Genomic DNA, 24,934 nt, shown 5'->3' with positions numbered 1-24,934 from the left:
AGAACATAACATGAGAAGAACACTTCTCTTTAACCCAAACACTCTTCTGTATACATCTAGATGCGTACCCAGAGTTAATATCACCAGAAAAGAGCCCTAGATCCTACAAAAATGGCAAACTATGAACAAACTAATATATTTTCATGGCCTTGTAAATAATAAAAGAAAAGCCTACTGAAAATGAGAGAAGCAAAGTTATGTGAAGAGTCCTTTGCTAGCTTGCTCTCCACCCATCAACAGATTAAGTTGCTTAAGAGACAGACACGAATAAAGGTAATTTCATATAATGTCATTCTTTAGTCACTATATTTTCCAACTTTGGGCTTTATAAGATCTATAAAACCACAGGGCTATGGGATACAAATAAAATTTGACTTTAAGTAATCTTTTCCTTTCCCATCACTGCCATTTCTCAAAACCCTAGATCCTTTTTCTCAAACAGTTAGCACGAGGTTCATTCACAACAGACTCACAAGGCCTCACTGTCAATAGAATAGATGCCCCGAAACAATCAGTGTGCTCCTGGGAACAGTCTTCAAGTGAAAAACAGTGAGACACCAGCAGATGACCAATGTTAAATGTTTTCTCAATTGTGGGGGGAAATGTCAACAGCTCTTTCAAGAGTTAAAAGGCTGCTTTTTACTGAACTATCGAGCTAGCTCTCCAACAGGCAGGCAGCGGAGACACTTTAGGTGCCGGCAGAGGAGACCTTTCAAGGGCATTACCTTTCGGAGGAAAGTACGACTTGCTTTCAGCTTTGTGAGGCCAGTCCACCACGAGAGGTCCGAACCTGCGGAAGCTGGCAGTGATCTCATCTGCAAAACAGAGGAGGAATCTTAGCAAAAGAGAAACGAACACTGCAAACCGAATAGCATAAAACATGCCTTTTCATATAAGAAATGCTTGGAGAGCAGTTTTGTAAAGCATTTGTACAGAAGGCAAACCTACGAAGCAAAATACCGATCATTCAGGGGGATACTTTTGGTCATTCACTCTCACCCACGCAGAATGTGATTCTAACTATAATTCATTTCCCTTCACTGCCAATTCACTGATATAAAGATTTGGGAGGGAAAAAATCTGACGTTAGCTAAGGTGACCTCCCTGTCAAATAAAATGGAGATTCTAAAAATAGGAATGTTTTCTGCTTTTAGAAAAAAGGCACTGCCAGAGAAAGATAAATATCACATGATCTCACTCATTTGTGGGAATATAATGAACAACATAAACTGATGAACGAAAACAGATCCAGAGACAGAGAAACATCAATCAGACCAGCAAACCTCAGAGGGAAGGTAGGGGAGGGTGGGGGTAAGAGGGAGAGATCAACCAAAGGACTTGTATGCATGCATATAAGCCTAACCAATGGACACAGACACCAGGGGGGTGAGAGCATGAGTTGGGGGGATGGTGGTGGGGGGCAAAGGGGGGATAAGGACACATATGTAATACCTTAACCAATAAAGAAAAAAAAGAAAAAAGGCAAAAGTACACAGGATATTTAAAATATTTTTACTTGTGTAAAATAATCTCTCAGATTATTAACCCTGGATTATTATTAATCTAAAGAGTATTAATCTGTACAATTATTTTACAAAGAGTTAATTCTTTTGGTGAGGAGTAGGGGAAATAAGTAGATAATTCTATTTTGGTGTGTTAAGAAAACTTAAAAGCCAAGGTTTCTTTCATACACACCTACTACACATCCTATAAAGAAAATGTTTCAAAAGTTAGAGTTCAATAACTTTATCTTTTCCTTCTGACTTTTTAAAAAAAATATATTTTATTTATTTTTTACAGAGAGGAAGGGAGAGGGATAGAGAGTTAGAAACATCGATGAGAGAGAAACATCGATCAGCTGCCTCCTGCACACTCCCTACTGGGGATGTGCCCGCAACCAAGGTACATGCCCTTGACTGGAATTGCCTGGGACCCTTGAGTCCGAAGGCTGACGCTCTATCCACTGAGCCAAACCGGTTAGAGCTCCTTCTGACTGTTGACTCAAAGCAGGAGATTATAACTTAGCTCCTATCCAGATTTAAGTTGCCACTCCCTTAGTCATGATCAAAACTTTGTCTTAAAGAAAAATCCATTTGATAAATGAAATTAACATTAGTACAAGAATAGTTCGGAGGAAAATGAGTCTCCGTGTGTACAACTTTAAAGCAGCAAGTCTAAAGTAAAACTATTTTTAGAGACTGTTCTTCTCTCAACACACACACAAAAAGTATGATAAATCAGAGAAATGTCAGAGCTAGAATAATGCTGGCAAAACAGTTTTTGTAAACATTTTATAGCAGGTCCAAGGCCTAGAACTAGAGTTGTTGTTTTTTCCCCTTAACTGTTATAATTTTGTTTCATTTATCCATTTAACAAATATTTATTGACAACCTACTGTGTGCTAACTGGCTTTAGGCATAAGAGAAAAACTTACTTTTGGATTGGTAGGATCTCAAAAATATCATTAAGAAAATTTCTCATTAGTCTTCATTCTTACAGATAAGAGGGAGGCTCTTACTAATAGGCCATCTATATTAAAATATGAGATGGTGTGATGTAATGGACATAAGCAAAAGCTGTGATGTCGAGTTCCAACTGCACCACAGCTATATGACCCCGGACAAATTGTTTCTCTCTGATCCGCAGCTTCCTCACCTATAAAATGGAGTCGGTAGGCTATGCCTTATGGGATGGCTATGGGGATTAAATGAGATACTGCAATGTGAAGCACCTCGCACAATTATGAGCTCATAGTAGGAGTTTCAGAAAAGTTAGCTCTGATATAGTAACTAGGAAATGGGACGCTGTTGGGAGACTGCTACGTATAAAATGCATATAAACAGTAGACCTGAAGTACATCATCTATTGCCGCTCCATCCATTGAATATTCTCACCCCCTGCTCACTAAGATATGAACGTCCTTAAACTTCCCTGGAGAGGACATTTCCCTGCTTTGTGAAATCGGATCACACAAAGAACCAACCTGGCCTTTATAAAGTCATCAATGAACGCACAGTACCTTCGTCGATGTCAGGAGGAAGGCCTCCAACAAACACCTTTCTAGAGTAGCGCTCTACTCGCTCCCCATTTTGACAGCGAGTGGGGGAACTTAAGCCAGAGGACAAGGACTGATCGCCGTGACTGTCATCCAGGAAGGCATCTTCAAAGGGGAAGAGAGAAGACCGACCTGAAACAAATGTGGGAGTTTGCACAGTTAAAATTCTTTTCCTGGACAACAAACGTTTTATTAGGAGCCAAAATGCAGAGTAAAGCATATAAAGAGATAACTCCTGAGCTGTGACTTTTTCAGTAGAACGAGCGACGGCAGATTACCAGGTCTAGACAAATTTGTACCATCATTTTTGTGTAAAGGTATGTAACCCACAGACACGACTAGACTGATACTAAGGCAGAAGCATTAAATACTGCAGCTGTTTTTGCTGCTAAAAATTCACCACATTTTACTCACAGAATCCCTATCACTGCTGCTAAGAGTATTCAGCAAGTTATGTATCCTTTCCCTAAGCATTTCTTAAAATAAATGAAAAAGTAATCTTTATTCACAGATCTTTATTTGCTCTTTATGGTGAGCTCAAAGGTTCAGTTCTAAAGATGGACACTTGATGGCTGAGGGAATATTAAACTGATGACAGAGGCTGATAACTTCTTTGAGAGCTGGACTAAACATGATTAAGTTTTTTCTGCCATTTCAAGCTACTCCAATTTGAAAATAAACATCTGCAATAATAAAAGGTGGGACAGGTAAACGAAAACATGTAAGTTAAGATGTGGGAGGACAGATGTAGATGTGGTTATGACATTTTTTTAAAAATATATTTTATTGATTTTTTACAGAGAGGAAGGGAGAGGGATAGAGAGTTAGAAACATCGATGAAAGAGAAACATCGATCAGCTGCCTCCTGCACGCCCCCCACTGGGGATGTGCCTGCAACCAAGGTACATGCCCTTGACTGGAATCGAACCTGGGACCCTTCAGTCTGCAGGCCGATGCTCTATCCACTGAGCCAAACCGGTCAGGGCAATGGTTATGACATTTTTAACCCTCCTAACGTAGGCCATATTTGATATCACGCAAAAATTTTTTCTCATTGTTAACTCTACAGCCAAATAAAGTATACAGAGTAAAGGTACCTATCCACGCCACATGATATAAGAAAGATACCAGCAGTTAGAGTCTGTTAATAAATGTAACACAGTAATGCCATCTGGCAACAAAATAAAATCTAAGTTTAAAAACAAATACATTTCCTGTTTGAGTCAGTGAGTTCCTGGTAAAACTTTCCACTAGGTTCCCCTCTAAAAACAAACTGTCTTGAGCACTCTTTAAAAGAAAAATTTCCCTCTAAAATAAATTCATACAACTCTTAAGAAAAAAAAAAAGTCTTCCCCATTTAGTCTATCCTGTCTTTAGCCTGTCTTTATTTCCCTGAAACCTAGGTTCTGCGTCACTACAGTCAACTCTCTGAAACAGAATATAAATAGCCTTAGAAAAGTACTGAACATTTATTTCTTTTACAAAAAAAAATAGTTACTAATATAACTCTGTTTATTTTATGAACCCAGGTGGTATAAGAAAGGCACTATTTTGATGTTGGGAGTTAATAAATAAAAGGACCAAAGAAATTTTTGTTCAGCTCTTCCCAGCTTAGCTACAAAGAAACAGAACAAAATTGGTCACCTCATGTCACCTAGCTTTTCCAGCCTGACAGGAACAAACAATAGACAGTAAATTCTCATCCTTGTTATTTGTTTTGATTACTGGAGGGAAAAATAGATCTGCAGCAACTATAGGCAAAATGAGTTTCCCAAAGACACGAAGAGCTGTTCTCCCTCGGCCGTCAGCTTTGCTTTTCACGTAACCCACACTCAGTGAATTATGCGCCTACTCTGTGATAGGAACACGCCCAATCACATTTCCCACAGATTGTTCCTATCCCCATCTCTGACCCTCAACACGAGTAACATGAGATGCTCAGAAAACAAAAGCTTGTGTGGGAGGAGGGAAGGGAGAACTAAATTATATTGGAAAACACTGGCCAGCTTATGCCTTTCCCATAGATTTACAATCCACATTGGAATACAAAAGGCTGCGGAAAGTTCCACGGTAAAACAGATTATTCCAGTATTACCTGGATTTAAAATAAAGGAATCTTGCCCAGCTGGTGTGGCTCAGCGGTTGAGCATCGACCTATGAACCAGGAGGTCACAGTTCAATTCTTGGTCAGGGCACATGCCTGGTTTGCAGGCTCGATCCCCAGTGTGAGGTGTGCAGGGGGCAGCCGATCAATGAGTCTCTCTCATCATTGATGTTTCTCTCTCTCTTTCTCCCTTCCTCTCTAAATCAATAAAAATATGTATTTTTTAAAAAGATAAAGAAATCGCCCTAGCTGGTTTGGCTCAGTGGATAGAGCGTCAGCCTGCGGACTGAAGGGTCCCAGGTTCGATTCTGGTCAAGGGCACATGCCTAGGTTGTGGGCTTGATCCCCAGTGGAGGACATGCAGGAAGCAGCCAACCAATGATTCTCTCTCATCATTGATGTTTCTATCTCTCTTTCCTTTTCCCTTCCTCTCTGAAATCAGTAAAGATATATTTTTTTAAAAAAAGATAAAGAAATCTTTAACATACATAACTCTGTGAAAAAATATTTATCCACATCCATGAACACCAAATAAATAAGGTTATTATTTGGAAGTCCCTGACAAAGAAATCAAGTCTGGTCAGAGAGATAGGCAAGTGCACAATTATAAAACAGAGGAATACGTACTAAGGGAAGACGTTTTACTAAATGACACAAAAGCACAATTTACTGCCCGATGGGAGATGGGGGAAAAAGGACCTTCAGAGTGATTTCACAGGAGGGCAGATTTGAGCAGAATCTTGTGGGAGTGCCTAAGGTAAAGAACAAGAATCCACAGAGAAAGAACTTTTAACGCAGTTTGGATCTTTCCTCCAAACCTGCTCCTCTCAATAAACATGACTATCATCCATATCCAATTCAATCCACAAAATCCAGGCGTCATCCCTGACATCTCTGTTTCTTTCACACTCCAGTTCTAATCCATCTCTCCATACGTCCTGCCAACTCAAGCTATAAAATTCTTCAATCCAGTCAATTCCATGTTCGATCCTAACAGCTGAGTTCAGATCACCATCATCTCTCCCCTGAACTAACATTCTAATGAATCTACACCAAGCATGTCAAACTCGTGGCCCACAAGGAATATTTTTGCAGTCCAGCCAATAGAACCGTATGTAAGAAACATTTCAATAAAAATTTCGTAACTTAATTTTTACAATACCCTGTTACACATAATTATTGATGAACTACAACATTCGCTAATGACTAATTACTGTAATCATGTTGCATTCATTTCCCTTACTCGCCTTACACACAGGCGTACCATTTCTCTCCACTAATACTAGCAGCGAATATTTTAGCAGCCGGCTGCCACGTCATCAGTCTTGTACTGACTTGTTTGGTGTGCGCAACAGGAAATATTTCAGCTTTCGGAGAACAAGAAAAATATTTGCGTTACACTTATTTATTTGTGCAGTTATTCAGTATCTGGTAAGTGTTCAAGAAAAAATATTAATTTTATTAAAATGTTCTATTATTTTATGTTAACGATTATTCATTTATTTCAGCCCTTTGTATTCAGCATGTCTCTATCGAAGTAAACATACGTTTCTATAAAAATTGAAGCTTTTTTTGCGGTCCACATAAATCTAGACCTTGTTTATTTGGCCCGTGTTAGCCTTTGAGTTTGACATGCTTGCTCTACACACTAGCTTGCTTAGTCTACTGATTTCTATCTTGAACCCTTAGAGTGCTTTCTCCACAAACAGTCAAAGTCACTATTTTCAAAAATTAACCTGAACATGTAACCTCACTCTTCACCCCTACCTGTAAAACGCCTCAATAACATCCCATTGCTTTCTGGATAAAGTGCAGACACATTTCTGTAACCGTAAGGCCTCTGCCTGCCTCTCCTAATCATAGTTGCTGCCTCTCCCTCTGGTTCACTAACCTCCAATCTCGCACACACCCTTTGAATTTCTTGATTATTCCTCCTTGCCTCAGGCTCTAAGGACAAGGTGTTCCCGTAACCAACAAACACCCTCCCCCAGCTCCCTAATTTTCTAGTTAATGCCTACAATTCTTCAGGTCTCAGCTGAAAAGTCATTTTCTCAGGTGGAACGACCCTGACCTTCTAGATTCATTTAAGGTCCCCTTTTCTACCCACTCAGAGCACTTTTGTAAGGGTTTTTATTTGGTATCTCATTTCCCAAAACCCCATTCAATTGTAAGCTCTATTAGGAAAGGGACCCATTTAACCTTGTTCATCACTGTATCTTCATGTTCTAATAAGAGCACGTAAAAGGCACTCAATGACTGGTAAAAGTGAGGCAGTATCCAGGAAAGGAAACAGCATGTGCAAAGGCATGGGATGCAAGTAAAGGCTGGAACACAACACAGGCTGTGACGATGGCAAGAGATGGAACCATGCCCCAGAAAATCGAGACCTTTTCTATTGCTTCTATTCATTCAAACATTATATTCTATGTTACAAAAGAAAATTTCCCCCATTTTCCAAATTTAATATTTCTTTCTCATACTAGTTTTTTTTCTTTTTTAAACTACACTCACTCCCTGAAAAGTCTGATACACCCTTCTAATCCATCTCCCATCCTGTCACAATGAATCCTCTAAGATGCTTGTGACCATGGTATTTCCTCTACCCCCAGATCCTACAATAGCTACCGTCAGCTCCACCAGCAATTTACACCCAGGGAGAAGGGGGGTGGGGTGAGAGTCTGAAGAAATCTGTGACTGTCCAGTGAGAGAATGAGGAAGTCTTAAACCAGAGCAGTGAAGAAGGAGAAGTGGGTGTTCAAGACATTCTAGAACAAGGAGAACTTGCTTTTGCATGGCCAACATAACCACAGTTTCCCCAGAGTATTTTGACAAAGAAAATAAAAGCAAGAGTTAATTGTGAAAATCTGGACTGTTTTAAAAATTGGTTATGGATACTTAAACTTTCTAAGGTTTTAAAACCAAATCTCTGTTTTAGTTAGTACTTAGAGTACCATAGACTTTAGTAATAAAGTGGCCCTTCGAAATGAAACTACTAAGAATTCACACATACATGATGTTTCCCTAACTGTGGGTAAGAACTAAGAGGCCCATCCCCAGATCTCCGTAATCAGAATCTGTGGAGGTCAAACTTGAAAATCTGCACTTTTAACAGATTTCCCCAGTGAACCCTGTGCTCAAATGTAAGAACCATGGAGATTGCCCATCTATAGCAGGCAGCCACCGAAAGAGGTACTGTGTGAAGTATATAGATAGAGCGTTGGGAAACATCCAAGCTCAATCAAGTTAAAGGAAGTATATCCTCAGGAATGGACTGCAAAATCCATAATCTAGTCCATCTCACTGTAACGTGACTGCCCGGAGTGCTGATGGAACAAAAAGTTAGTCTGCAGGAGGCATTTAAAAGAAGTGAAGAGGAAGAACTTGTAGGTTCACCCAGCGCAGACCAACAGGAGATAAAAGCATTTTATCATACTGGTGGGATTACTCTTCTGTGGGACCGAATGGCTCATTTGATATTTCCGTAGCCTGACAACCATTTATTTTCCTATACTCCAATGACAAGCTCCTGAAAGACTATAAGTGAATTTAGTGTGTTGCTATTGTGAAGAGGTGACTCTTTTTTAAAAAATATATATTTTATTGATTTTTTACAGAGAAGAAGGGAGAGGGAATAGAGAGTAAGAAACATCGATGAGAGAGAAACATCGGATCAGCTGCCTCCTGCACACCCCCTACTAGGGATGTGCCCGCAACCAAGGTACATGCCCTTGACTGGAATTGAACCTGGGACCCTTGAGTCCGCAGGCTGACGCTCTATCCACTGAGCCAAACTGGTTAGGGCAAGAGGTGACTCTTGAACTAGTACACAAGTAACCAGCCATTGACGCTGTATTTCTGTGCATCCATCTCCATAATAAATTAAAGCAGTGGTGTTCTGATTTGTCCAGTGGTCCCTTGTGAGGCTGGTATTTGTACATTCATTTGGTTGGCATAAATCCATCCCCCTCACGACAAATCATCCCTGGGAAGACGGTAAGGTTTAGTTCCTGGACATGTATTACTAGAAACTGACCCTTGAAGAGGCTGCACCCAAACTGCATCCCACGAACGGCCCTGCTTCACTAACTAGCATCTTCCTGATGTATTTCTTTTCTTTAATGAAAACATTCCCCCAGACCAAATACTTAAAGTAAGCCATTTTACCTAACAAAAAATTATATTCTGATACATCTAGTATATAAATCTGCTTTAACCTCATGATACTTCCATATAAAATATTCATATTCAATATTTCAACAGAAGCCAGAGAAAAGCTTCTCATCTGCTATGATTTGGCCATTTGGCTTTCTTTTCTACCAAATGGTCTGGTTTTCTGATATCTATTTTCAATTAATAACCAGAATGTGCCCAGCCAGCGTGGCTCAGTGGTTGAATGTCGACCTATGAACCAGGAGGTCACGGTTCGATTCCTGGTCAGGGCACGTGCCTGGGTTGTGGGATTGATCCCCAGTGTGGGGCGTGTAGGAGGCAGCCAGTCAATGATTCTCTTTCATCATTGATGTTTCTACCTCTCTCTCCCTCTCCCTTCCTCTCTGAAATCAATAAAAACATATTAAAAAAATAAAATAAAAAAATAACCAGAATGTAATTTTTGGCCCAGTAATTAGAAAAATACTCTCTGAATGCAGAGATGACTTAAACCTGAAGGACCCTTGTAAGAAAAATGCCAAGTAAGATACCTGCAAAGCACTATTGAAGCACAGAAGGCTCGTCCAAGATAACTCTACCCCCGGAGGCTTCCTTTCCAGCTGGACTGCCAAAGCTGCTCCGACCTACCTGTGAGCCCCCACCAGAGCCTCTGCTGTCAATCAATAGCACCAGGCCGCTTCTGGCCCAGTGCATGCATTCCAAGCCGGACTCTTTTCATCTTAGTTTTGCAAATAGCTCAGGAAATAATCACTTTGGGAATTTTTTTAAGTGGATTAAATGGTATGACTCCCTTAAAAAAAACTGCCCGTAAGAGAGTCAGGTTCTAAGCTATGCATTAATCTGTGACATTGGCCAAGATATATCACTTCCCTGAGTCTCATTTACATATTGATATATTTAAACTAGATGAGATTTTTCAAATCTCTGAGGGCAGCAGAATTCCTTTTATTACACAAAAGTCTTCCATAAAACCCTACTATACAAATAGATAGAAATGCATCTTTCCTGGTATTGCTATGTGGGTATCTCCTGGTTATCACAAGCTGAATCTGTTTATAAATGAACTCTTGGCATCTACTTTAAACCTATTCTCTCCCACTCCTATTTCAATATGTAGCTTCACAATCCATACAATTGCTCAAGCTAGAACCTGAACATCATTTTCAGTCTTCCTTCTGATTTACTTTCCACATTCAATTCTTCAATCTAATGCCATCAAAGAGGGTAGATTCCAACTCCCATAATCTATCTTCCATTTGTTCACTTCTTTCCAATTCCATTGCCATTACCCTACCCTAAAACATCATCATCTCTTGCCTATCATTCTGAACTAGACAGCCCACTTCTCTCACAACACTCCAAACAGTAGCCAGAGTGCTCTTTGAAAAACATAAATCCAATCACTTGACCCTGGCTTTCAAACAGTCATAGATTTCCTCTTGTACTTGGACCAAGTTCAAAATCCTCACCAGGAGCTAAAGCCCAGCATGATCAGATTTCCTTCCTTCCTCCAGCCTCTTCTTAAGACACTCTCCCCTCTCCCCTTCCAAGCTCAGCCATTTTGGGCTCTATTAACTTCCTCAAACACACAAAGCCTTTTCTTTCGTCAAGTCCCACCCCCCTTTGCAAAAATAACAGCTTTATTGAGATATAATTCACATATCATACAATTCACCCACGTAATCCAATAGCAGTTACTCCCCATTTTCCTCAAATCTCTCAGCCCTAGGCAACCACTAGTCTACTTTCTATCTCAATAGATTTGCCTATTCTGGACACTTCATAAAAGTGGGATCTGTGATCTTTTATAATTGCCTCCTTTCATTTAGCATAATGTTTTCAAGATTTATCAATGTTGTGACATTCGGTCTTTTACTACTCCCCCCCCCCCCCCCCACACACACACAATACTTTGCCTAAAGCCTCTTAAAATAACTGTCTTATAATGTCTGGAATTTTCTTTAAAATACTTGAAGGGGGGAATATATGAAACAAAATTGGCAAAAATGTTGATAATCACTGAAGCTAAGTAATGGGTATATAGTTCATTAAGCTATTCTATTTTTGTGTGTGTTTGAAAATTTCCATAATAAAGAAGTTTAAAGATAGTGTCTTTCCATCTTTTCGGTTTCAATTTAAATAACATCTCTTCAGTGAACACCATCCTATGTTGGAGGGAACCTCCCATTTTTCCTGCCTAGTACTTATCATAACTTTTGAGTATAAAAATGTTTGTTTCATTTATTTATTGTGTGTCTCTCTCCTACTAGAATGAACACTTAGCAGAGAGACAGAACACATCTAACGTCTAGCCCAGCATATGACCTAGAGTAAGCACACAAACACGTAATGAATGAAATTAGGGTGGCCCACCAAGAGCCCCTCCTTCATTATTTCTTTAGGCACCTTCTTGCAAAGGTGAAAAACTAGTGTTATTCCTCATACCATGTCCTGTGCTCAAAGTTTCCTATTACAATAAACAGTAACATTTCAGAGATTTTAATCATGAGCACTCAGAAATTTCTTTAGCTGTCCATGTTTCACTCTAGAACCAACCATTCCTTTAGACAAGAAAGCTCACATAATCAGATTTGAATAAGCAGGGTGGCATGCTTGCATTATGGTTCCACTGCTATAGCTGATCTCTCCTCCCTTGGGCAGGCTTTGGCAGAAAGACCCAACGCCAACTTGGTATACAAATTTGTCTTATTGACTTTTTAGAACCACTGTTATCAACTAAGCCATCCATTAATGTCAATAAAGTTTTTATGGGTTAAATATACACAGAAGTACATTTTACAACAGCAACTCCAATAGTAAAATAACTCCAAACATTATTTGTATTTGCTCATTTACATTGTTTAAAAAGATCTTTTTTATTTTCCTTGCTGCTCTTTGATTAAGAAATGCTGTTAAGCAGCAAGAGCACTGCCACACACCCAACATGTCTACATATGGACAGAAGTCTCCCAGAGTCCATAAAAATTCATGTACAATGAAAAACACAACATATATTTTGGTCAGGAGTGCTGCTAAATGTAAGGCAAAGATCCTGTATACCACCTGTTAGACTAGTTTCTAACAGGGGGCGCAGTTATATAGGAAAACACATATCAGAGCTTGTGAAAACCAGAATACTTCTAAGAAAAAACAACAACAGAATACTCTTGAGAGAAAATGCTACAATGCTTTGGTGTCCTTTTGATTCCACAAGGGAAATCAACATGTGTCTACTAAAACACATTTCTACAATAAAAATGAGTATCAACAGAAAATGTAATTGGATGTTTAAATACTTTATACACAATCAATATTCATTTTCAAATCCTATTCTTTCATATCTAATTCTTCTTCTTCCCTAACCACTGCCGCTTCAACTACACTACTGGAAGCAAAGAGTCTACCCTCCAACACTTGTTTCCCCACCTAAGCCTTCTGTTGATGCCCAAGTTCTCTCTGGTTTTCATTATTTGTTTCGTGAAACCCTCCTTCTAAAGCCTGACATATCTGTGTTTGGGAGTCTTCCCCTCTGTTTTACAACCATTCATCAAGGCAGCACAGACCATCTCATTGCCAACCTCGCCTGTCCAGCTGGCCCCCACTGCACACCTCAGGGACATATCTTCCAAGCAACTGGTCATGCCAATCTCACCTCAAAGCTTTCTTTCAAGTTGAATCACATACCTAGAGTGCCTTGCCTTCCCCTCCTCTTCCATTATCGAAAGTGTTCCTGAAATTCTACCTATTCAAGGCAGCTTTTCCAGGTTCAGGAGAGGTGAAAGATTCTACTGGCCTAATTCTTGCTGACAGATCTCAAAACTGCGAGGTAATTCCCTTTGCTTCCTATTCCTAAAATATTTACCGACATATATAAAGTGGGCAAAGGTAGGTTTATAGTTGTGAGTACTTGAAACACAAAATTTATTCTTGTATTATTATTTATTATTTATTGTATTATTTTCCATACAAACTATAAACCTACTTTTGCCACACTCTGTATATGTAACACATAGATTATGAGTTATAGCTAATCTTTTTGAAAAATTAATTAATTTTTATTGATTTGAGAGAGAAAGGGAGATGAACAGGGAGAGAGAAACATCGACTGGTTGCCTCTCATATTCAGGGAATTGAACCCACAACCTGGATATGTGCTCTGACCAGGAATCAAACCTGTGACCTTTTGGTGTATGGGACAACAGTCTAACAAACTGAGCCACACTGGCCAGGGTGAGTTATAGCAAATCTTAACCATAGGTAGAATAAAACAACATACATCAGCAAGCTTACTTCTTATGCTTTTGGGGTAAGTCTAAATTTTGTTTGGAGGAAACAAATCAAGTATTAATATAATCTCTAGTCACACAAATATGTGAACATGAGAAAACCTGCCAGTTCATCAAATTTATATTATGCAGCATTGGCCCAGATGAGTATATTTCTGAGAATGAAAGTGGATATGAGGTACACCTGCCCCATCTCACCTAGCTATGTCACTGCATTTAAAGAAGATGACATTTCTTCTTTTATAGCTTTGGGAATAGAAGACCAAATAAAAGTATGGAACAAAGACCTTCTTTCCTCATTACATAAAGTCAACATTCATCTTTTACTATTCCCCCCATGTACACACTCACATTCTCTCTCTCTCTCTCTCTCTTCATTTACAACTATCAAACTGCAGACTTACAGAAAGTAGGGATCAAGTCATCTAGGCCAGAGGTCGCCAACCCTCAAGTCATCTAGGCCAGAGGTCGCCAACCCTTTGGGCCTCACAGGCCACTGGTGGTCTGCTGATCTAGGCAGTGTTTAGCTTAGCATTTGATGCAAAGATGATCATGGCTTCTGAAAACGATTGAGTCAAAACTTACAAATAGATACCGAGAAGGTAACATGGAAATAGGAAGAGTAATTCTTTTTCATGAGTTTAGAAACTACAGGTGATCTTATATTTAATATACTATAACTTGTAAAAAATAATTTTTAAAATATAATGCCAAACTCTGTTCTGCATAGATGTGGGTTTACTTTAAAGCAATCCTCATCACTAAGCATTGTTAAGTGCTAACTATATGAATTACCACAGTGTCAGGGAAAAGAGACAACTGTCCTCAAAGAACTTATCTCCAGTTGAAGAATCAGGGCACCCAGAAAAGAAAGGAAGAATGTAAGGCAGCAGAAGCAGAGGAAAGCGCTGGGGAAACGGGGAGAAGCCAGATGATGGGGATCCTGAATGGAAAGGGGGGTGTGACATGGACACAGTGGCATTTCAGAAAGGTGAAATAATACAAATGGAAGGAGAGGGGCAAAGCCTGAGAAACCAGTGGGAAAATATTAACAAGATCTGGCGACTGATCACTGTGTAGTCCCCGCCATCGACCCTCCAGATGGTGTTTATCTTACATGTAAAATGGTCCACTCCCTATTCCTTCCTGAGAGTGATCATTTTTCTAGCAGCCAAAGAAAGAAATGGTACAAAATGATTTCTAGTAATGTTATTTTCTATACTTTAAATTTAAAAATAATTTACCCCAGGCCCTGGCCGGATAGCTCAATTGGTTGGAGCATGGTCCCGACACACCAAGGTTGTAGGTTTGATCCCTGGTCAGGGCACATACAAGAATCAGCCAATGAATGTGTAAATAAGTGGAACAACAAATTGATGCTTCTCTCTCTCCCTCCCCCTCTCTCTCTAAAATAAAAACAAAATAATAATTAATTTAGGTTAAAAATGTTAAATGGTATTTATTTCCAGGGTTAAAAATAATCAACAACACAAATGTTTTTCTTTACCATGAGGTGAAAATGATTCCACCATGAAAGAAGGTTTCAATGGCAACTCAAATACATATTAGGCTCTGCCAATATTCATCAATTCAACAAATATTTACCATGAAATAAATAATAAAATATTATGAATTTAATGTTATCTTCTCTTCAGGATTCAACTACAAAGTCAGAGACAGCCAATGAAGGGTAAACAACACCGAATAAGTAACCAAAAGACAAAGGTAGCAGATTTGCCTCTGATCTTAACTTGAGATCACATAGCAAGTAAATTACTTCATTTCTCCCAGTTTCTACAAATGAGTTGAGTCCCAAAGCAATTTATATTTCTGGAATGCTTTTAGTTTACATGGATAGGTTTTCCTTTCCCATTTTTTAAACTATAATTTCATTAATACTCTTGAGGTTGAACAAGACTGGTTCTATTACCTCATAATGTACAGATAAGGATACCAGACTAAAGTGATAAAGCAATGATTACAATCTAGGTCCTTGATCCTAAATCTCATACTCTTTCTACTACATTAAGCTTACCTACTTCCTAAAATTATTTGGACAAACTACAGATGTGGGAATACTTTAGAAAGGCTAAAGCATTATACAAATGAGAGCAATATTATTTTGTTTGGGTGTGACCAGGAGAAAATGCAAGTTCTATGGGGCCTAGCAACTATACAGTTGGGGATCCCTCTTTAACAAAAAGAACACAAAACTAAAGATCGTAGAGGGGGCTCATGAAAGTGAGGTTCCCTGAAACTGAAGCTTCATTTAGCTTCAAAGTAAATCTGCCTCTGGATATAACACACACAAAAATTCACCAGTCAACCTACTAAGATCAAGAATTGCCTTCTAATACCCAACTTCTGCTTCTAAGTGGTAGGAGAAGAACACAGTGGATACAGGACCAAAAAAAAAAAAAATTTTTTTTGTATCCCCTCAAGATCATTCACGATAAATCATATAACAAAACTTCCCAGTAGAAATAGTCTTTGCTATGTCTTTATTAGTATTAAAGAACAAATTACCAACTAACAACAAAAAATATATAATGAACATATGAGAGAATTATGTCACTAAAATAATTAAGATAGGACATCATACCACACATTAACTGTTTTACACACACACACAGATATAAACATACACACAATCATATTTACTCACAATTTGGCAAGCAAAAGATTTCATTAAAAAAATTTTTTTACCTCGTCTCCGCCCATAGCTCCTGGCTGCATGTAAACACAGAAGAAAACCATGGGTATTTGTATCAAAATGATGAACTTAGAAATAATAATAAAAAAAAAAAACATTCACACAAACCTTTCCTAAGTATTCTCAGAACTGATCTGGAGATACTGTTTAAATGGACTGCAGACATATTATATTTAAAAGTCCTTTATGAAGAACAAGTTAAATCACAACCTTAAAGGGAAAAGGGAAGGCAGGGGAGGGTGGGTGGGAAGAGATCAACCAATGAACTTCTATGCATATATGCATAGCCCATGGACACAGACAATGGGGTGGTGAAGGCCTGGGGGGAGGAGGGAGGACTGAAGAGGGCTGGAAGAGGTTAAATGGGGGGGGGGACCTATGTAATACTTTCAACAATAAAGATTTTTTTAAAAAAACAAGAAAAAAAGAATAGCAACCCCTAAAAAGGAAAAAAAATAAAATAAATAAAAATAAAAGTGTTCACCAGCAAAAAAAAAAAAGGGGGGGGGGAGGGGGAATTCAACTGGACGTGGCAGCCATTTGAAAAGACACACTAGGTGCTTAAGTTTCACACAATTCATAAAGATTTACATTGCGGCCCATTATCTATATCAGATATAGATAGAGTTCTTTAAATTTTTTTCTAATTTATACATATTCATTTATACTATATATATATTTTTTAATATATTTTATTGATTTTTTACAGAGAGGAAGGGAGAGAGATATAGAGAGTTAGAAACATCGATGAGCTAGCTGCCTCCTGCACACCCCCTACTGGGGATGTGCCCGCAACCACGGTACATGCCCTTGACCGGAATCGAACCTGGGACCCTTCAGTTCGCAGGCCGACGCTCTATCCACCAAGCCAAACCAGCTAGGGCTATTTATACTATATATTATTGCCATCAGACATCACCTAAAAAATTTTCACTGGTGGTCATTCTGAATTTCTACATACGCGCGCGCGCGCACACACACACACACACACACACACACACACACTTCATAGAGTCCCCTGAAAACTACATAGAAATTTTACACAAAATTAACTCTTTATAGATGTTTCTATAAAATTTTCAGTCACCAAGTTTCTCTTGGTCTCCCCATACTTTCCATACAGTATCATAGATGAGGGGAAAACATTGTATTTGTCATCTAGAAAGTGAACTGGAAGAGTAGAAAGGGATTAGTGTACTGGGTATACCCCAGGTCAAGCTGAAGAATAGAGTACTTTGAAGATTATCTTCCTTAAACCTCAAGGCCCACAGAATGCACTGTCACGGTGTTTAATAGAGCAAGACTGTGGTATCATACATAAATTGCTAGGAGATCCTGTTATCTAAAATTATTTTCAAAGTGGAAAGTTTCTCAAATTGGAAACCCCAGGTTCTATAAAAAATAAATGAAATCTTTAATCAATTTTTTAAATCATGGAGTGTCATAATAGCTTAAAACCAAGAAACAAGGATAATCTGGGGTTGTATTTGCAGTATAAGACAGTAATAAAGAAAACTATTTCTCTCCTAGGGAAAGAATTCAGACTTTGCAGCTAGAAATTTAAAATACCAACTGGCCCATCTCATCTTCTGTAAGTTTTCACTTTTCTTCAGACATTCTCACGCTTCCCCAGTTTAAGCTCTACTTCCTCCCTAACTCCTTCTCTCACTATAATGTTCAATTTTTTTAAAAAAATCTCTCTTGCACTTACAAAGCAGTTACTGTTTACATCACTTACAAAGGAAATGCATTCCCCCCAAAATTTTTTTTTAACTTTTACACTTTTCATTTTTTGGAAGCTGGAATTCATCTTCCCATAGAATGTATAATAAATGGTAGTTAGTTTCTTAGCTTGGCCTCCTGAAAAGCCTACTTCATTTATAATAATATGAATGAATTAACAATAACAGATAACATTCAAAAGAGATTAAATAGGTTTTGACATCCTACCACTTATTTTTTTGTCCCTTCCCCCATTCCCAATGATGTCATGCTACCCAAAACCCCCACTGCAAAACCTCTACTTGAGAAAAAATAAAACATTCTGTATGTCAAAATTACTCATTTCTCTTATAAACAACAAATTTCCATTCTTTCATTATATCTAATTTCTAACCAGATACTCAATGAAAAAGAATATGATTACAATAGTAAGGTACAAATGACTCATCAGACCTAAAGGACAAATGAGAATGCTGATCAGTCAAGTCTTTATCTGCTAAATATTCAGTAATAGAAACAGATCCAGTGAACAGAACCAGACCGGTGTGGGGACAGGAAGAGCACTCTGAATTGGGGAGTGGGGAAGATTTGGAAAAGACATACTGGGGAGTTTTAATCAAAACTTCCTTAAACATGATTTTTATATATTCTTTGCTTTTTCTATTCTAATCAAGGACAATAAATGGATTCATGTCAGCCTAGGGACTCACGGAGTGAGTCCTTGCCTTGTTTCATGGAGGCAAGATGGCATATGGAATAGGCAGCCAATTCAGTAATCTCAGATGCTTCAACTTGCTTTCTTCATTCACAATGGAATTTAATTATGTGCTACCTTGGTTCTAATTTCAGTGTTTTATCTATGATCTCTATGATGATGATTATTATAGCAGCTAAAATTTAATGAGGTACTTACTGTGTGCCAGGAACAGTTCAAAATGCTCGACACATATTAACAGTATTCCCCATGATTTTATGACATAAGTATTCTTAGACTCTTCTCTCAAATGAGGAAAATGGGACACAGTATTAAGTATCTCACCTAAAATCACACAGCTAGGAAGTGGTGAACTTGGAATATAAATCCAAGCAGTCTGGCTCCAGATCCCACAGGTTTAAACACCACACTGTACTGTTAAATTCCTAGAGAGCAAGGTTGATGTCGTCTACTACTTTTAATATCTTCTAATGAACCTGGTAGAACGCTCTGTACCAAGCTGGTATTCAACAAATACGGCTTGTTAGCTGAGTACGCAACCGAGGGAGGGAGGAATGCATGCCTTGATGGCCTTTAGAATGTAGGCCAACCCTGTTGGTGATTAAAAATGTGCTCATATGAGGGCCATTTGCAAATAGACTAATTAGATTCAAACGCTTCCCTAAGGGAGAGGTAATGACATGAACACCAAGTAGAGAAACTTGGGAGCACAAAGGCAGTGCTTTCCCATGAGAGCAAATAGGAATTTTAAACAAGAAGAATATTGAACATATAAATTTAAATGAGCCAGCACAAAACAACCCCACACAGGCGAAAGAGGGGGTAATGTGACTAGTTTCATCTACATGACATATTCTATGCTAGTGTTGATTTTTATCAGATATAATAAGATCTGATACACTTTAAAAGTCATATCTATTTCCTCTAAGACCTTTAATTCTTGGTTATCAATCATCATAGTCATTACAGATAAAATTCTTTCATCATTTCATATGTATTAAACAATTTTGCACCTCATAAAATTACATTTAATTTTTAGGAGTCAAAAGTAGTGGTTCCCCTTGGCCAGGGAAGTATTCACTGGAAGGGAGCCTAAGAGGGGTTCTGTGGTATTGGTAATGTTTTGGTCTTGATCTAAGTTCTGGTTATAGGGCTGTGTTTAATTTGTGATAACACATCAAGCTATGATCTGTGCATGGTTTGGTATGTATATTATACTCCAATAAAAAAATAAAAACATTACAAATATTTTAGAATGGTTCACTGGGAAATGCTACCATTTTTGTAGTCTTTGAATCATAAACCTGAATAATCCAAAATTGAAAAAGAAAAGTAAAGAATCATTTTTAATCCATCGAAATACATATAAACGGCCAGATGGAGGTGTCTTTGCTGAAGGTCACATTAAGCTACGAGCTGCTTCAGGGGCACCTTTAGGAGTCAGCAACAGGGCAGAAGACATCGAGACCAGAACCAAGAACTACCAGACTGCCCCTTGACACCCGCTTCCCCAACTAGAACCAGAGCAGGAACTGCTGGCAGAACTACCTGGACTTGCACTGCTGTGAGAAGGCAATGACCGCTGAAGGGGGTGATGTCTCCGTGTGCAAATGGTACCAGTGTGTGTACAAGTCCCTCTGCACCAGGCAGAAAGCGTGTTTCCTGGGAAGATCTGAGCTGGCTACACCCACCTGTCCTCTGCCCTCCAACCTTCTCCCAGGGAGGTGAAGGGGGACCTGGATACATCTCACCCTGGGATCCTGAAGTATGGCTTAACTAATAATAAAAACTTGTTGGAAAAGTATAAAAAAATAAAAATACATATATACACATATACAGAGTGGAGTGAAAGTCAGTTTACAGTTGTGAGCACACGAAATACAGAGTTTATTCTTGTATAATTATTTTTCCGTATGAACAACTGTAAACCTACTTTTGCCCTACCCTGTATATAAATAAAGGTCCAGGCAGTTGGCAGTGGGATAGGCCAGAGTTATTCTAAAAATAAGTTTACATGATCAATGACTAGTACATTGTGAATGGCACTCTCACGCTAATGGAACGGTGCCTTGTTAGCCATACGAGAAAACGCTGAAAAGGGATCATCTGTTACTCCTTATGACTTGGCCCATAATTGGTTTAAAATAGCTGCACTCATACATAGGATTCCCCAAGGGCATGTTATGATCTGATTTAAAAATCTAAAGTAATTCTTCAACTACATGGATTCACCCAAATTTGCTGAAGTTTCTCTAAGCAAAGTAACATTATATACAGGTTCCACTATAAAGGCTCAAAGACAAGGGGTCGTGGGGAGACTGAGATCTCCATTCTGTTGTGGATCAGGAGAGCATGCACTATTTCCAGGAACTTAAGCAGAGTCCCTGGGAAGCTGTATTGATGAAAACCAGATGAACAAGATACAAGAACTTAATATAACATTTTATTAACTGGCTTGGAAATATCTGTCAGGACTAGTAAAAGTCAACTGTAGAAAGAAATTGTTTATTTCTTTCCTTGCAATAAAATCAGTTTCTTAAAAACACCTTGCAAACTTATTTTTTGAATTCCACTTCAGTAAGCAAAATTAAATTCTATTCAAACATCTAATGGCCCCTGTCCAGCTTCCATCTAAGTATTTATTAGTCATGCAAAAAATTCCACCAAAAGATGAGTTAAAGATCTTAAAGTTACTAAAAGAATGTCCCCTTTTCCCTAATTAGATTGTAAATTCCCAAAGAGCAGGAATGATGGGAGTTTATCTCATAAATGCTCCTCTTCTATCTTTGTCTTTATAGTGGTAGGTAACATAGTTTTAGGCCAGTGATTCTCAATCTGGCACACTGTAATTTGAAAGATCAATTTCTCTATAAACAACACGAACTTAGCAGGTAAAAATTATGCTTGAAGGGATGGGGTACATTTTCACCTGCTACATTTACATAAAGTGTTTGGATGTTTTAAAGCCCCTTTTTCCTACCATTCTCTCTTTGACTTTTTGTATTTTTCTCAGAAAAATCTTTCCATTTCATTTGCAAGCCTAGAAAGTAACACTAAACAGTAAATAATACTAGTATTACTGACATACTTTACAAAAGAGAAGAAATACCATGAAGTAAAATGTAATAACCTATTGATGATTTATCATGCTTCGGGCACTGTATGCTAAATGTTAACCAAATCTATTCTAACTGCAAAGCAACTGCCATAATATACATTTCCAGATGGACACACTGAGGCCCAGGAAGGTGACTGGCACCAGGTTACTCAGCTACTAAAACAGCAAAGCTGGGACTGAGTCCAGGTCAACACTGGCTCCACCGCATTTATTCTTTTTTTCCCTTTAAGTTGAGGTATTATTTATATTCAATAAAATCCAACCACTCTAAGTGTACAGTTTGATCAATTTTGGTAATAATACAGTGAGGTAACCACTACCATTATAATCAAGATATAGAACAGTTCATCTCCCTAAAAAATGTCCTTATGCCCTTTTGCTGTTGAACCCACGGCCCCTGGAAACCATTAATTTGCTTTCTGTACTATAGTTTGTGTACCCTTTTGACAACTTCACATTAATGGAATAAATGTGTTTGGCTTCCTTTATGTAGCACACAGTATTTTTGAGATTTATCCATGATGTTGCCTGTGTTAATATATTTTTCTTTTTTCTTTTTTGTTAATCCTCACATGAGGATACTTTTTCCATTGATTTTTAGAGAGAGTGGCAGGGAAGTGGAGGAAGGGAGTATGGAGAGAAAGAAAGAGAGAAAGATCAATGTGAGAGAGACACCTCAATTGGTTGTCTCTCACATGCACCCCGACTGAGGTCGGGGACTGAACCTGCAACCCAGGTACACACCCTTGACTGGACATTTTACCTGCAATGCTCTAACCACTGAGCACACTGGCCAGGACAATATTTCTTTTCTTTTTATTGCTGAGTAGTGTTCCATAGTACTAGTATGGAAATACCACAGTTTACCCATTCCCCAGTGGTTATGAAATGAAATATGTCCCCCCCAAATTTATACACTGTAGCCTTAACTCCCAATGTGACTGTTTTTGAAGATAAGGTCTTTAAAGAAGTAATTAAGGTTAATGAGGTCATAAGGGTAAGGCCCTGATCCAATAGGACTGGTGTCCTAATAAGAAAAGGAGGTACTGGGTCTGCACAGAGAAAAGCCATGTGAGGGTCAAGAAAGAAGGCATCCATCTGCCAGCCAACGAGAGAGGCCTCAGGAGAAACCGACCCTGCTGGTACCTTGTTCTTGGACGTTCAGCCTCCAAAATTGTGAGAAAATAAATTTCTGTTTTGTTAGGGCAGCCCCAGTAAAGTAATACACCAGTTGACAGACATTTGAAAGCCTTTACTCTTAAATCCCAATACTGAAGAGCCAGTATTTCAACCTATCAAGTCCTTGAAAGTACCCAGAAATTTCTTTAGAGTTTCCACAAACTTCATTCTCTAAGTGTTTGCTTTTAGTGGCATCATCTAAGATGAATGAAAAATAACCTTGCAATCAAATTTTATTTTATTTCATTATTACTACCATAGCATTAGTTTTTTATTCATCATTATACTTAAAGCTGTTATTTTATGAATTAAAATCAGTGTTTTAATAGGTATTTTTAGATTCCACATATAAATGAGATCATGTGATACTTATCTTTCTCTGACTGGCTTATTTCATTTAGTATAATACTCTCCAGGAATATATTCATTTTAAATAAAAAAAAACAGGTAAGCTGCCCAGGTAGCAAATCAGTAATGGATCAAGGATTTAAACCCCGATCTGTTTGCCCTTCCTCCCCAAAAATGCATTATTTCCACTATACTAGGCTGAAGAAAAAAACATATGCAATTATCAAAGGTATCTGTGTGGGAAGAGCAACAAAGAAAAGAAGGCAAAGTTTCATCTACTTCAGTTTACCTAGGGATCCTGTGCATACCAAGTCCTGGAAAGCAGACTCCCAGTCTGCGCTGACTAGAGGCCTCGTTGGAAGTATGGTTAAAATTCCTGCCACTAACAAGGAAGACTATGTTCTGAAAGTAAAACTGATCCTTCTGGAGGTGCACTAATTCTCCAAGATCAATAAAGTATTCTTTAGCTAACTCTTATAAAGGAGCTAAATGCAACTTGAGTGATATTTCAGGGAAAACCCAAGAGTAGAAATCATACTGGATTAAGAGACTGACTGGCAGAATAAAGTGTGTGTCCAAGCCACAGATGACGATTTGCTGGCTGCATGACATCAGCAAGTTCCTTTACCCTTTTTAGAAAATGAAAACACTGCCGTGTTTTAAACAAGATTACAATAAAGATGAGATGAATGAGCATCATTTTCCATTTTCCTATCAAAGTGGCCCAATGGCAAAGGAAAATGAATCAAAGAGCTTTTTAAAAAAGATTCTTAAAAAATGTTTTAGAGGGACAGGGAGAGAGAAAGAGAAACATCAATTGGCTCCTACCAGAGCATGTGTCCTGATCAGGAATCAAACCGGCAACCCCTTCGGTGCACAGATGGTGCTCAACCAACAGAGCCACACCAGCCAGAGTGACCCTTTTGATGTTTTAAAATATATTACAGAATCATAGAATCTTCTGCATGAAAGCAATCATTAAGATGACCTAATTTCAGTCCCCTTTTCTTAAAGATGAGAACATTTAGAGGCTAAAGGGGGCAATTTAAGTAACATGCACCAAGTAGAAAGAATATAAGCAAAATCTTCTTTAAAAGCAGAAAATTAAAGAGAATCTAAACAAAGTATCAAAACCTTTTAGAAAGAAAAATGTCTTCTAGCTTCATTTTTACTTTACACAGAAAATAAAAAATTATATCCTCTCCCTCTTGCAAAAGAGAACTCACATCATGTCAGATTCAATCTTTCCTCAAATACACACTCACTCCTTCAGGCAGACACACTACCATGCTGTTCTTTCCTTTTACATTCGACTCTACATCTAACCACCTGGCTGAAGTGTTTTCACAAACTTTCACAAAATCGCAGAAGCTCAGCAAGTTAAGCGTGCCTATTCATCTTCACCCCAATGTACCTACATCTAGAAAAAAAATTAGAGGTAGCACAATCTGAATGTAAAGTGACCATTCTTTTAGAAATTAGAACATAGAGATGAATACTCTGGAGTAAATTTTTATTGTTTCT

General features: G+C 38.3%; 1 protein-coding gene across 1 annotated transcript in view; it reads right to left on the bottom strand.

The window, feature by feature from the left end:
• Window positions 1-24,934, bottom strand: part of CPEB3 (cytoplasmic polyadenylation element binding protein 3) — a 138,300-nt gene that overhangs the window by 65,666 nt on the left and 47,700 nt on the right. Inside the window, exons 4-6 of the mRNA XM_023754836.1 lie at window positions 16,322-16,345; window positions 3,020-3,187; window positions 644-815 (exon numbers count right to left, since the gene is read on the bottom strand). Of these exons, the coding sequence (XP_023610604.1) occupies window positions 644-815; window positions 3,020-3,187; window positions 16,322-16,345 (364 nt within the window). The remainder of the gene's footprint in view (window positions 1-643; window positions 816-3,019; window positions 3,188-16,321; window positions 16,346-24,934) is intronic.

Source organism: Myotis lucifugus, unplaced genomic scaffold, assembly GCF_000147115.1.
Source record: "Myotis lucifugus unplaced genomic scaffold, Myoluc2.0 scaffold_66, whole genome shotgun sequence".
Taxonomy (NCBI): Eukaryota; Metazoa; Chordata; class Mammalia; order Chiroptera; family Vespertilionidae; genus Myotis; species Myotis lucifugus.
The sequence above is the reverse complement of the archived record's forward strand: the minus strand, read 5'-3'. Positions and strand labels throughout refer to the sequence as shown.